The following is a 13,710-nucleotide window of genomic DNA, read 5'->3' as shown; positions in this document are numbered from 1 at the left end:
TCAGATTTAATACTTTTGTTCTTCATGATCTTAATTGACAACTTCTAAGGAGGTTGCAGGTGGTTATTTCTGTTGATCAGAAGTAACTAGAACCTGAACACATTTAATAACTGCTGCTCTGGACAAGCTATAATGCATACAACTGGAAGGCAGGCAATGTCCACGACTTGATTTATGAGTCTTCTCCCTAAATTAAAGACCATCCTCCTCCTTGACATTGACTTGAAAGCCTTCTATTCTTTTCCTAAATTATTGTGAACTTCAAAAGAGAATTTTCATCTCTACTAATAATCTCCTACATTGGGTTGCTTTTTCTTTTCCAGACACAGGCGTATTTGCAATGGTGAACAGCCATTCTTTGTCTTTACTAGGAAAACTGACCATCAGTGCTGCTTTTAACATTGTTTACATCTATACATCAGAGCTTTATCCAACAGTCATCAGGTAAGTATCCATCAAAGAATTCTTGTCCAGGCATCCTGTGTTTATGTTGCAAGGTCTTCCTTCGAGATCCTTAGGCTTCAGGCGAATACCTACCTGCCATATAAGTGGCAATCCAATATTTTTCAACCTGTAAAACTGGCTTTAAAATGTTGTCATGAGGGTGAGAAAAACAAATTTTGTTTGAACCCTGTGGGCACATTGTAAACTAAGTATCCTGATGGGAAAAGGGAATGTTTTTGCTTTGAATTATCTGGCCTTTTCTATTGGAGATTCATTTCAACAAGCTTTATTTTATACCTAGTGGTACAAAACACATAGGGGTAGGTCTAGGAATACCATCACAAAAAGTAAATGATCCTTGCTTTCAAGAATCTGATGTCCTATCGCACAGAAAAAATTTTTTACACATATAACAGATGCAAAATATATTAAAAGTAATGTGGGGGGACAGTGGATAAAGCACCAGCTCTGAAGTCAAGAGGACCTGGGTTCAAATCCGGCCTCAGACACTTAACACTTCCTAGCTGTGTGACCCTGGGCAAGTCACTGAACTCCAATTGCCTCAGGGGAAAAAATGAAAATAATGTGAATTTGTTGGTGGGGATTCAAAAAAGACCTAATGTAAGAAGTGACGCTTGAGTTGAGCCTTGAGGGAAACTAGGGAGTAGAAGAGCAGAGGTGAGCAGGAAGTAAATTTCAAGCACTGTTATGTTTTCCTCTGGGTTTATTATATCCCTCTTAAAATCTGAACTCAGTTTCAAAATGGGATCCTAACCAGCACCAGAAGAGAAGGCAGCTAGGTGGTTCAATGGCATCAGGTCTGGAGCCAGGAACACCAGAGCTCAAATCTAGCTTCACGTACTTAACCAACTGTGTGACCGTGAACAAATCACTGAGTTAAACTTTGTTTACTTAAATTTACTCATCTGTAAAAATGAGGATAATAACAGCACCTACCTCCCAAAGTTGTTAAAATGAGATAATATTTATCAAAGGCTTTTAGTATGGTGCCTGGCACATAGTAGGTGCCAGATAAATGTTAGCAATTGTTAATCACCAATTAAATTGTTAATATTTTCAGGAGCTATTAATTGTAATAGCTCAAATATATTATTAGCTTTTTAAGAAAAAAATCATTTTTGATATGTATTTTCTTTGTAGTTCACAGTAAACCACAGTTCTTTTCAATTCGTGATAATCTATGACTAAGCTACTATTGGACAGTTAAGTGGACAGCTATAGTGGACAGAGTGCCAGGCCAGGAGTCAGGAAGGCTCATCTTCCTAAGTTCAAATCTGGCCTCAGACACTTAATAGCTGTATAACCCTGGACAAATCATTTAATTCATTTGCCTGTTTCCTCATCTGTAAAATGAGCTGGAGAAAGATAGGGCAAACCGCTCCATTATCTTTGCCAAGAAAACCCCAAATGGGGTCACAAAGAGGCAAACACAAGTGAAAAACAACTAGCTGCCACTGACTTCTTGGTTTTTTAAAATCAAGACTATTATTGGCAAATATACTGGTCTGCTCTCTGCAAGGTTAGCCTCTTAAAATTATATTGTCTATTACAAATACGAATGATACACTACTTTACCTCTCCCAGTCTTCAGGCATTTCTTTTGTCCTTTGATGTGGTTTGATAAATAATAGCAGATACTTCCACCTTTCACAAAAGCACTTGCCAGGATGATGTTGCCTCTGAAGTCCTAATAAGAGAAGCAGCATGATGGAGAAGAAATAGAATTGGACCAGAAGTTAGGAGATTCCCTGAGCTCAAACCATCCTTTTAACATTTATTAGCTGTGTGACTATGAATAAATTATTGAATCTGTTCCACATCTTAATTTTCCCATTTTTTAAATAAGGATAATAATATTCACATTATCTGTTTCACAGAACTTTTGTGGTGATCAAATGAGTGAAAATATATACATTGCTTTGCCAACCTTACAGCCTTGCTATTATCATTTTGAGAAATTTGGGTACGGGGCCAGTGACATTGTGTCAGTATTCAAGGTCATTATCAGTTCATAAACAGTAATTGGATTTTTTTTTGAGTTGGAAAGGATTATAGGAAAAAATGCTTAAATTGTTATTGATTAAAGAAATGCAAATTAAAACAACCCTGTCAGGTTGAGTAATATGACAGAAAAGGAAAATGACAAATGTTGGAGAGGATGTGGGAAAAGTGGGACTGAAACGCACAATTGGTGGAGTTGTGAACTGATCCTACTATTCTGGAGAGCAATTTGGAACAATGCTCAAAGGGGCTATAAAATTGTTCATACTCTTGACCTAGCAATACCACTTCGAAGGTCTGTCTCGCAAAGAGATTCAAAGGAAAAGGAAAAGGACCTATAGTACAAAAATATTTATAACAGCTTTTTGTGAATTTTTTATTTTTTTTTTCTGAAATTTAGATGATGCTCATCATTTGGGGAATGGTGGGAAAAGTCATGGTAAATGATTGTGATAGAATATTTTTGTGCTATAAGAAATGATGAGCAAGATGTTTTCAGAAAAACCTAGGAGACTTACTTGAATTGATACAAAGTATAATGAACAGAACCAAGATCATTGTACATAGTAACAGCAATTTTCTATGATGATCAACTGTGAATGATTTAGTTAGCAATATAATGATATAATGACAAGACAATTCTGAAGTAGTTTATGGAGCTATCTCTAGAGAAAGAACTAATGAAGTATGAATTCAGATTGAAGTATACTTTTTTACTTCTTTTTGTTGTTGTTGTTCCTTGAATCCTTGAAAATCATGTCATCTTCCAGTTCATTAAAAAAAAGTATTTTTTTTTCTATTCAGTACTTTTATCTACCTTTCCCCCCCCTTTTTCTATATATTTATTGATTATGAAAAATATTTCCAAGATATTACAGATGATAGTGCCTATCAAGGCAGGATTTGTGAACCCCATAGTCAGTGTAATTTAAAAAAAAATTTGTCTTTGTTTTGAATGCTTCTATGTATTTGCTGTATTGCTTTTAAAAAGCAAACTCTTGTCTTTCATTGCAGGAATGTTGGACTAGGTGTGTGTTCCATGTTTTCCCGAGTTGGTGGAATTATCGCTCCCTTCATTCCCTCACTGGTTGGTTTGTACCTTTTGACTTTCTCTTTCTTGATTTTTTTTTGTTTTGAAGTAATTTTCTTTGTGGCTTGAACCTGAAGAAGTATTTAAGAGATACTCTTAGTAAGTCTACATATATGAACATTGTGTCCTCAGGCTTGGATTTTTGGTTTTATTTTGGCTTTTTCTTTTCAGGATACTGATTGTGTACTTGTTTTAAATCTCAATTCTAGTTTTGTGGTGAGGATTAGTGAGCTCTGTGCTAAGGAGAACATTAGCTAATCCCTCTCCTTAAGAGTTTCATCTTTGTTCTGTTGAGTGATACCCAAAAGAACCCCTGATTACTACCTTCACCTCAAGAGTTTCATCTTTGTTCTGTTGAATGATATCCCAAAGAACCCCTGATTCCTACCTTCTTCAGAGGGGAAGAAGAACAACACTTTTGAAAAGAGCACTGAATTTAGACATGCATTCAATTCAAATTCTGTCTTTCTCCTTTTCTACCTTATGACCTTAAAAAAATTCACTTCACTTTTCTAGACCTCATAAAAGGAAATTGGACTAAATGATCTCTTAAAGCCCTTTCCAGTTCTACAGCCTATTATCCAAAGAGAATATTAGTGAGTCCATGAAGAAAAAACAATTCAGACATATGTGTCCTACCATTGGTGGCTTGGTAGTATTTTCATTAAATCAAAGGTATTCTCTTAGGTTGCCATTTTATATTTACTTCTGGACTTACCATTGAGATCACATCTATTTCAGGCCAATTTCTTCCTCCTGTGACCCCAGAATTACCTGTTTGATACTTTTATATATTTAGTGGAGTAAATTGTTAGCAAATATCTTTGGCTTACTCGATAAATTATGTTCAGCTTTATCTGACTTTTCAGTTTCATAATTATACTTAAATATAATACTTCTTTTAAAAAAACAATAAAAAATAATGCTTCTTTTTCTAATCCTATAAAGTTTTTTCATTTTTTAAAAAAAAATCATTTTATGCATTTAAAAACATTCTGAGTAGGAGGCCCTGGGGTTCCATGATACACAAAAAGATTAAGAATCCTTGTTATAGGGGCAGCTAAATGGCATAGTGGATAGAACATCAGCCCTGAAATCAGGAGGGACTGAGTTCAAATCCAGCCTTGACACTAACTGTGTGAGTTTGGCAAGTCACTTAACCCCAATTGCCTTGCCAAAAACAGACAAACAGAAGATTTTAGATTATGTGATGACCAACCATGATAGACTTGGCTCTTTTCAAGAATGAGGTAGTTTGGGCCAATTCCAGTAGATCTGGGATGGAAAAGAGCTGTCTATGTTCAGAGAGAGGACTCTGGGGACTGAATATAGATCTCAACATAATATTTTCACCTTTGTTGTTGTTGTTTGCTTGTTTTTTTTCTTTCTCACTTTTCCCCCCTTTTGATCTGATTTTCTTGTGCAGCATGATACATGTGGAAATATATTTAAAAGAATTGCACATGTTTAACCTATGTTGGATTATTTGCTATCTAGGGGAGGGGAGAGGGGAAGTAGGAGAGAGAAAAAAATTGGAACACAAGGTTTTGCAAGAGTTGAAAATGTTGAAAAATATCTTTGTATTTTGAAAAATAAAAAGCTATTATAAAAATTTTTAATTAAAAACTATCATGGGATATAGGGGGAAAGAACCTTTGTTATTAGAAGAGGGAAATCTAAATTGAGAGTATACAAACCTAGATTCTGGCCCACTTTCTACCACTCACCAGCTATAGAACATCAAACAAGTCTCTGGGTCTCATTTTTAAAATATAGAGATTGGATGAGGAAGTTTCTTTTCCAATTCCAAATTCTGTCTGTTTACAACCTGAATTTGATAGGGAAACATCCCTGGGGATTTGGCTAAAATAGACCAAAAAGCTATTCCTGTTCTTGTGGACCTAAGTGCCAATTCAGCTAGGACAAGTAGAAGTGAGTTCACAGAATTGCTGTTAACGTCTCCAAATTTCTAAACCATAACGAGTAAGTTAGGTTACAATTTTTAGATCCCTTTCAACTTAAAAAAGCCAGTGATTTCATATCAGGGCCTTCTCTTTTCTTACCCAGTTATGATTTTTATTTTTTTAAACCAAGGGATTTATAGCAGGAAGTCTAGTCACTTTGCCTCAGTGTTTTTCTTAATGGTGCTAACTGAGCTCTGTGTGATTAATTGAATCCTAAGAGTCCAGTTAATTCTAAAATAACTTCTTTGAACCACTCCCTTGTTTGGGCATGTCAATAAAGTAACAGAACATCTTTTGTTTATTATAGTTTTATTATGTCATCTTTCCCTAAGGACATATGAACCATGATTTAGAACTAGAAAGAATCTTAAAGGGCATTTTACAAATGAGGAAATTGGGATCCAGAAGTTTTAAGTGACTTGCTCAGGATCACACAGCTCAGTAGGTATTTGAGATATAATTTGAACTCCAAGGTCTTCCAGATTCCAAGTCTGTGGTTCTGTCCTCTGCACTATGTGGTCTCAGCAAGATGTAATAGGGGTCCTGTGACACGAGAAGCTCTGTTCATCCTGAGGATAGGTCAGACCTGACTCCAAAAAGAACAAGAAGCGCTTGCGCTCGCTCTCTCTGTCTCTGTCTCTCAGTCTCTATGTATCTGTTTGTCTCTCGATTTCGATTCAAGAATTAGCTCAAAGTAAAACTCCACTGAAAATGTCTCATGTCTAAGATCTCTCCTACAAAGGAGTCACAGTGTTCTTATTAAAAAATGTACTCAGTATACCACATGAACATGAAGTGTAAGACAGCTATTTGTTTCTTCTGCCAAAAAAATAAAAGTTTTAAAAACAATGACTCAAAGGGGACGTTATATAGAAATACAGGGAAAAAAATATAAAATAATTCATGTCTCATTCATTAGATTCTTCTCCATTATGATTTCTCTATGTTTTATCCCTCCCTATAAAAGAATCACATGTAATTTAATTCATTTCAGAAAGGCATTTATTTATGTACCTTACTGAGGATGGAGAAACACCTCACATACACAAATAAATATGTACAAAATTAGCACAAAATACAGCATCCTGTTTGCTAAACTGGACTAGACACTAGCTCCCTATTAATTAATGATGTCTTTCTTTTTGGATGGATATCCTAGAATATTTTAATCTTTACCTATGTATTTCTATTTATTCCTTTTGATTTTAAAAGAAAGGAAATACTTGTTTAACATCTTTCCCTTGATCTGGCTGAGTAAGTATGTGTGTATATACTGGGTGGGGATAGGGAAGTTTTTTTGGTTTTTATTCTTTGCTTTTTTTAAGAGGGAGTAATCTTCCAAATTGAAAACCATCAGGAAAAGTCATAACAGTAGAAGTCCTGAGTTAATAATGGTTAGATCTAAAGGGAGACAAAGAATCAACAAAGTTGTAAAGTACCACGTAAGGGAAGCTTAGTCTGTTTACCAGAAAGAACCAGCAGAGACTTAGCCTCTATTGCTTTTTGACCTTTTAACCATTTTTTGGTTGATCAAATAAATTTTCCCCTCTCCCCCAAAGAAATGATTAAGACCTGAAGTACCCAGTTGGAGCCTCTAATTCAAGTTGTTTCCAGTTCCATATTACTAGCCTCATCCATTTCCTAATATCACACTTTACTCCCTGTGTTACTTTCTGTGTCCTGCTTAGGGTCAATGCTGAGATGACACTCTGCCCAGCCGGTGGGGCGGTGATCACCAGAGTGGTGTGGAGGGCGTGACTGTGGCAGGACATGGTTAAGGTATATCCTTAGGTGGAGTTGGTTGCCTTATCCAGCAGCCAAAAGTTAATAATTACTTAAGTACTTACCTTCTACCCAAAACAGTTCTGTAGAAAACATTTGAAAGCTCTTCTAGCTGTTGAGTTTAGGATTTAATTCCTGCAATAGTCACCAAGTGTCAGGAGGAGACTTAAGCCTCCCTCCCAACCACAAACTCATCATTCCCAAACTGCACTCAGGTGTGTCGGAATTGCACCGAGCAGTCTCTCCTTTGTCTGACTAAATTCATTCACATCATCTTTCTGACTAAATAATACCTCCAGATGGCCGAAGAATTTTTACCCACAAGGGACAGTTCCCATAGAAGCCAAAAAAGTCCCACAAGGTTGATCGTGGTAGAGAGGAATGAAATAAAGGGTCATTAGTATTAACAGTGCTCAGTAATAGCTTAAAAAGGAAATTCACACTGGATTTCTTCTCCTTCCCTGTTACAGAAATATGTTCAGTGGTCTTTACCTTTCATCGTATTTGGTGTAGCTGGCCTGTCTTCTGGACTTCTGAGTTTATTGTTGCCAGAAACCCTAAACAGACCTTTGTTGGAAACACTATCTGATCTCCACGTATATTCATATCGGAGGCTGGGGGATGAAGCATTATCTTTGAAAGTACTGGACCATGAACAGGTATATTAATATTTTCTTTAATAATCCCATTCCCTGGGGCAGCTAGATGGTACAATGGAGAGAGCACCAGCCCTGAAGTGAGGAGGATGTGAGTTCAAATTTGGCCTCAGATACTTAACACTTCCTAGCTATGTGACCCTGGGCAAGTCACTTAACCCCAGTTGCCTCAGTGGGGAAAAAAATTCCATTCCCTGTAAATCAACACATGCTATGGTCACTCTTTTTTTCAGGTTTTTTTTTTCTCTCCTATGGTTTTTCCCTTTTGTTGTGATTTTTCTCTCCCAATATTATTCATAAAGAAATGTATATTTAAAAAGTTAATTTACATGAATAACCAGAAAAAATAAAAGTTAATAAAAATATAAAAATTTCATTCTTCTTCTTAAATGCAATTGTAGACTTTGAAAAAGGATCCTATAACCTTATTACATGTAAACTGAAATAGATTATCTAGAAATACTATTTGGGCTCTGATTGCTATAGATTTTCAGGGAAATAAAGATGACAGATGATTTGTTAGCTTTCTCAAAGCGAATTCCAGGGATGGTGAATGAAATAATCATTAAACATATTTATTTGTTGAATGGCTTGCATATTAATTTTCATTTTTGAAACTCCATTCCATTCCTTTACTACTCCTATCTTTATATCTTTCTCTGTATCTCTCTGTCTCTGTCTCTTCCTCCTTCCTTCTCTTCTCTCCCCCTTTTCCCCTATCCCTGCCCTCTCTACTCCTCCTTCTCTCCTTCCCTTCTTCCCTTTCTCTATCTCTTTCTCTCTCTCTCTACCTTTTCCTCCCTTCCTCTTTTCCTTCTCCCCTATCTCTCTCTGTTTCTGTCTCTTTTTCTTTCTCTCTACTTTTTCCTCCCTCCCTCCTTTCCTTCTTCCCTTTTTCTTTCCCTGTCTCTCTTTTCTCTCTCTCTCTTACTTTCCTCCCTCCCTTCTTTCCTTCTTCCCTTTCTCTCTCTCTACCTTTCTCCCTCCCTCCTTTCTTTCTTCCCTGTCTGTCTCTTCTCTTTTTCTCTTTCTCTCTACCCCTTCCTCCTTCCTCCTTTCCTTCTTTCCTTTCTCTGTCTCTGTCTCTGTCTCTCTCTCTCCACCCCCCCCGTCTCTCCTTCTTCTCACCCCTCACCTCTCTTTCCCTCTCCCCCCCCATTTTAGTCTGAAGACAAGGAGATTTCATTTGGAAGTGAAAGTAATGAAGATGAGTTCTATGATGCAGACGAAGAGACTCAGATGATAAAATGAGAACTGAGGGCCTCCCCATCGTCCTCCAATCATCTTTCATGCCTCTGACTTCAGACAGATTTTCCCTGTGAACCTGGAAAGCAGTGGTCAGTGGCGATGCAGTGACTAGTAGACAGTGCTCCTCTTGACTGTGGAATCTTTGGGGCAGGAAGAGAATTTGGGAGACATTCCCACAGGAAGGAAGACTCTGGTATTCTCTTTGGAGAAACATCTGAAACATTTCTTGAATTGGAGGTTATCTCAGAACTGTGATGACCTCCAACCTCAACCCCAGCGTGTCCAAGAGCCTCACCCTATCTATATTCTCAAATGGCAGAGGTCATTTCTGGAGGTCGAGTCTTAGGGGTGCCTTGAAGTAGATTTTGTTGAATATGCCTGAATGTGATCTGAAGGCGGAAGGATGAATTTGTCTAATCATTTTGTGGGCTAATAGGTACACCCTTATTGTAATTTAATACTGAACAGTATTTAATGTTTATTCTTACTAGCACTCCTTCCTTGTGAAGCACATAAATGTTTCATTTCCATTGACTATCAGAGACAAAGTGCCAGGAGAGTAAATGATTTGGTGAAAGCTCATAATTTTTAGTGGTAAAGCTCAAATTTTGAGCTTCCAGCTGAGTCCCAAAACTATCAGGGGTTCCTTAACTTGGGGTCCATGGACCCTCCAAGGTATCCTTGGATAGATTTCAGGGGATCTGTGAACCTGGATGGAAAACAAATTTCATCTTTATTTTCACTAATCTCTAAATGAAATTTAGTATTTCCCTCCATTATGAATGTAGACAATAAAACATGATTCTGAGAAAGGGTTCCAAAGGCTTCGCCAGACTGCCAAAGGGGTCCATTCCCCCTAAAAGGTTTAGAATTCCTGCTATAGATTTACCTTAGCTACACGTGCCTTTAATCTGAGAGATATGGGTTTAATAAAAATTAACCCACTCAAAGAAGCTTTCTGAAATCTTAGAGGTTTGGCTCCCACGGATGATGGGATTGGTGTACCTTTTTTTCCTTTTTTTTTTTTTTTTTAAACATTTCTGCTATATGACTTTAGATAAGCCATTTGACATTTCTGGCTCTCAGTTTTTTGGTTTGAGAAATGAGGAGATTGGACCTTTAGAGCAGTGGTGTCAAACTCAAACTGGAAAGAGAATCAATCATACATAAGGATCCCTCAGGGCCACATATTGACTTAGAAGACCACATGTTAATATTACCTATGTAATACAGGAGGGTGGTTCATTGGGCGACACTGGGCCTATAATCAGGAAGACTCATCTTAATGAGTTCAGCTCTGTCATCAGATACTTCCTATCTATGTGACCCTGGACAAGTCACTTAATCCTTTTGCCTCAGTTTCCTCATCTGTAAAATGAACTGGAGAGGAAAAAAAATGACAATCTACTTCTGTATCTTTGCCAAGAAAACCCCTAACAACAGCAAAAGTTCTATAATATTTTAAATTTTGTGAACTATTTCTCATTCTCAAAAGTGTCATGGTTGCTTGTTGCTCTTAGGCCATATTTTGACACCTCTGCCCTGAAAGAGTATGTCCAGTGACTTTCTCTAGCTCTCCAAAAGCTTTTTGATTCTATGGAATAATATTTCTGTTCTGAGTCTCTGGTATTAGGTATAATCCATATAAACTCTTATATGGATTATATGTAGGATCCCAGAAAGTATGCAAAAAAAGAGCTAGGGAGTAGACCCTTTTACCCCATGAAGGAGAGTACCTGGCTTTCTTTAGGATGAACTGCTCAAAAGAATAGATCCTGTTAGCACATGGGTGTCCAGGGGGTGGGATCTCTGTCTAGCAAATTGTTGTCAGCTTGTTTTGACTTTATTCTATGTGGCTCATTGGTGGGCTCAGACATTAATTACCTCCCTGACTTTTACTTCCTATAGTTCCTGGCCATTTTGCCAGATGGCTATTAGAAGTCCATAGGAAATCAAAATTCATAGATGTGACATAGGTGCTGCTGCTGTTTTGGGAGCCCAGCCGAATGGTGCTTAGTTCCCCAAATGCTTTCCCTTTGAAAATATCAGAATTGACCTGCACATCCTCCCACACCCTGAGAGACACTAAGTGTTGACTCTTGCTACTTTAAAGTCTACAAGTACAGCATTGAGTTAGATGACTTTCCTGAGGGAGAAGATGCCGATGTTTTTCTATGAAAACCATGGCATTGCCAGGAATGAGGACAGAAATCTTTTGAAACCATACTTTTCATTTACCTGTCCCATAGGGTGTGCCCTGGGGATGTCCTAGAATGGGGTTTTTAATTTGGAAGATTTCAGGGGGTCAGTGAGCTTCCATCTTTATTATACTTGATGTCTTTTATTTTGTGCACTTAAACATATGACTCTGAGAAGGGACCTATATATTTCACTAAATGGAACACAGAAAAGGTGAAAAATTCCTGTCCCCAAAATCCAGGTCTTTTGGGCTTTAGATCCACATCACCCACCATCCATCAGCATAGCCGTGCTTAGTTTGCACAAAATTAAGTTATACTTTTTCTGTATTTTTCTTAAATCCTTTTAGTATATTTTTATTATTATTGCCAATTATAGTTTAAGCTATTTAGGATTTTGTGCCTGAAACCGTAGATTTATGGTGAACATGGACAGGCTGAGGGTTTCCTTTCATTTCTATCTCTAGTTCCCCAAAGAAAAAGCCATGGTAATCCTCAATCATTTTCACTTTCTTAGCCCCTGGTACTACAGGTGTCTTGGATGCTCATGGTTCAGATCCCTAAATTACAGAGTCCCAAGCAGTTTCCTTGAGGCTTGGAAATTTAACTAAGGTCCTTCTACCATTGGAAAGAGAAGAGCCTTCAAGAATGAGCCTATCCTTCTCTAGTTGCAACATGGCCTAATGTCCATGAGGGAGTTTTGATGAAAGGTTCTGTCAGTCCTGTACCTGAGTCTCTCTTGTCCATAAAGGATGCTATTCCTGTGAACTTCAGTTGCTGGGACACAGTCACAGTGCTTCTATCACTCACTTGCCAGGGAGCTTGTGCTGAGTAAAAAGTCCTTTCCCCCAAAGGGTACAGCTGTATTTTTCATCCATCTCATTCTTAAAGTCCATTTGAGTATTTGAGTATGAGTAACTAATTTTTCAGAAATATTTATTATAAAGAAACTTGGGTGTGTGATTCTATATGCACAAGAAGTGCCCACAAATCTATTTGGCTGATTTCAGGGTAAACTAAGTTTTTGTTCAGTCAGTGCCGTGCCTACTTGCAATGATTTGTAAGAAGCATTTTTTTTTCTGACTGTGTGTCTAAAATAAGTTCTCATTTCTGAAAAGCAGCAATAAAAATGCTCCAGGTATCCCAGTGTTCAGTGAGTGAAAGGCTCATGAACAAGTTGCCAGGGACCTTCAGATCATGAAGATCTATTAAAGGGAAACTTCCATTTAGGAAGACAATAGTTTTTCCATGGGATGTTTTCTTCCAACATATTTTCCAATGTGTTTGAGGCATTTTTGCTCCATTTAATTCAGCAAACATTCATTGAGCAACAACTATGTATTAACCACTGTGCCAAATGACAGGGACAAAAACAAAAAAATGATGGCTTTATGTATACACATAGATACAATGAGAGAGGCAAAAAAAGAGTGATCACGAATTTGAACAGGGAAAGCATACTTTCAGTTGGGAAGCCTTTTTGATTGCTCCTAAGTAAATCAGGCATTTTTCAGTATTAAATGATAGACTGGGCCACAGTGGGTATGAATAAGTATCACTTGATCATAAGGTCTTATGCCAGCCAAATTGATTGATTTGTATTTGGAGTTTTTTTGGTTTGTTTTTTAGTGGATTTCTATTCTTGTTGAATACGTAATTGATTTTTTTTCTCTATCAAGATCATTTTCAATATTATTCTTACTTGTCATCCCTGCACAAGTATTCCTCATATAATCATCAGATTTAAAATTGAGAGACTATAAAGGATTGAGGAAGTTTTAATAGATAAATTAAATGATGTTATTTCTTGATCATTCAGTAAAGATCACAAAATGCAGAACTATTTTGTCCTTATATAAGATGTCAGGATGGTGTACGGTGCCTTTTGGGATGTGGGCATTGTCAAAGCTTGGTCAGAGTTGGGGTATGGAGCAAGAAAAGATAGAACCAAAAGTTGTGTCTTCACCACTCCCAGGAAAAAATAAAAATCATTTTAAAAATTTATTGTCAGTATTCTTTCATAGTAACAGAAGCGTGTCATACCCATATGATGCTTAAAAGCCCAGTAGGATTTCAAATCCTAGTCTTTCAATTCCAAATTAAGTGGGGAGGGGAGGGAAACAGGATTAGAAATTCATAACTATGTAGGATAGAGTTATGGTCTAAACTAGGACTTAGGGTTTCTAATCCCCAGAATTCAATGCATTTTTCATAACATTATGACTTTAGAAGATCACTGGGTTAGAACACTGGACCTCAAGTCACAAAGTCCTATTCAACTCTAGCCTCATATTTTCTAGTTGTGT

General features: G+C 37.2%; 1 protein-coding gene across 1 annotated transcript in view; it reads left to right on the top strand.

The window, feature by feature from the left end:
* The window catches only part of SLC22A15 (solute carrier family 22 member 15), a 90,973-nt gene extending 77,567 nt beyond the window's left edge, over positions 1 to 13,406 (top strand). The window contains exons 9-12 of the mRNA XM_051992935.1: positions 324 to 444; positions 3,481 to 3,553; positions 7,773 to 7,961; positions 9,123 to 13,406. Coding sequence (XP_051848895.1) covers positions 324 to 444; positions 3,481 to 3,553; positions 7,773 to 7,961; positions 9,123 to 9,209 — 470 coding nt within the window. The 3' untranslated portion in view covers positions 9,210 to 13,406. The remainder of the gene's footprint in view (positions 1 to 323; positions 445 to 3,480; positions 3,554 to 7,772; positions 7,962 to 9,122) is intronic.
* Positions 13,407 to 13,710: the final 304 nt, after the last annotated feature.

Source organism: Antechinus flavipes, chromosome 4 (genome assembly GCF_016432865.1).
Source record: "Antechinus flavipes isolate AdamAnt ecotype Samford, QLD, Australia chromosome 4, AdamAnt_v2, whole genome shotgun sequence".
Lineage (NCBI taxonomy): Eukaryota > Metazoa > Chordata > Mammalia > Dasyuromorphia > Dasyuridae > Antechinus > Antechinus flavipes.
The sequence above is the reverse complement of the archived record's forward strand: the minus strand, read 5'-3'. Positions and strand labels throughout refer to the sequence as shown.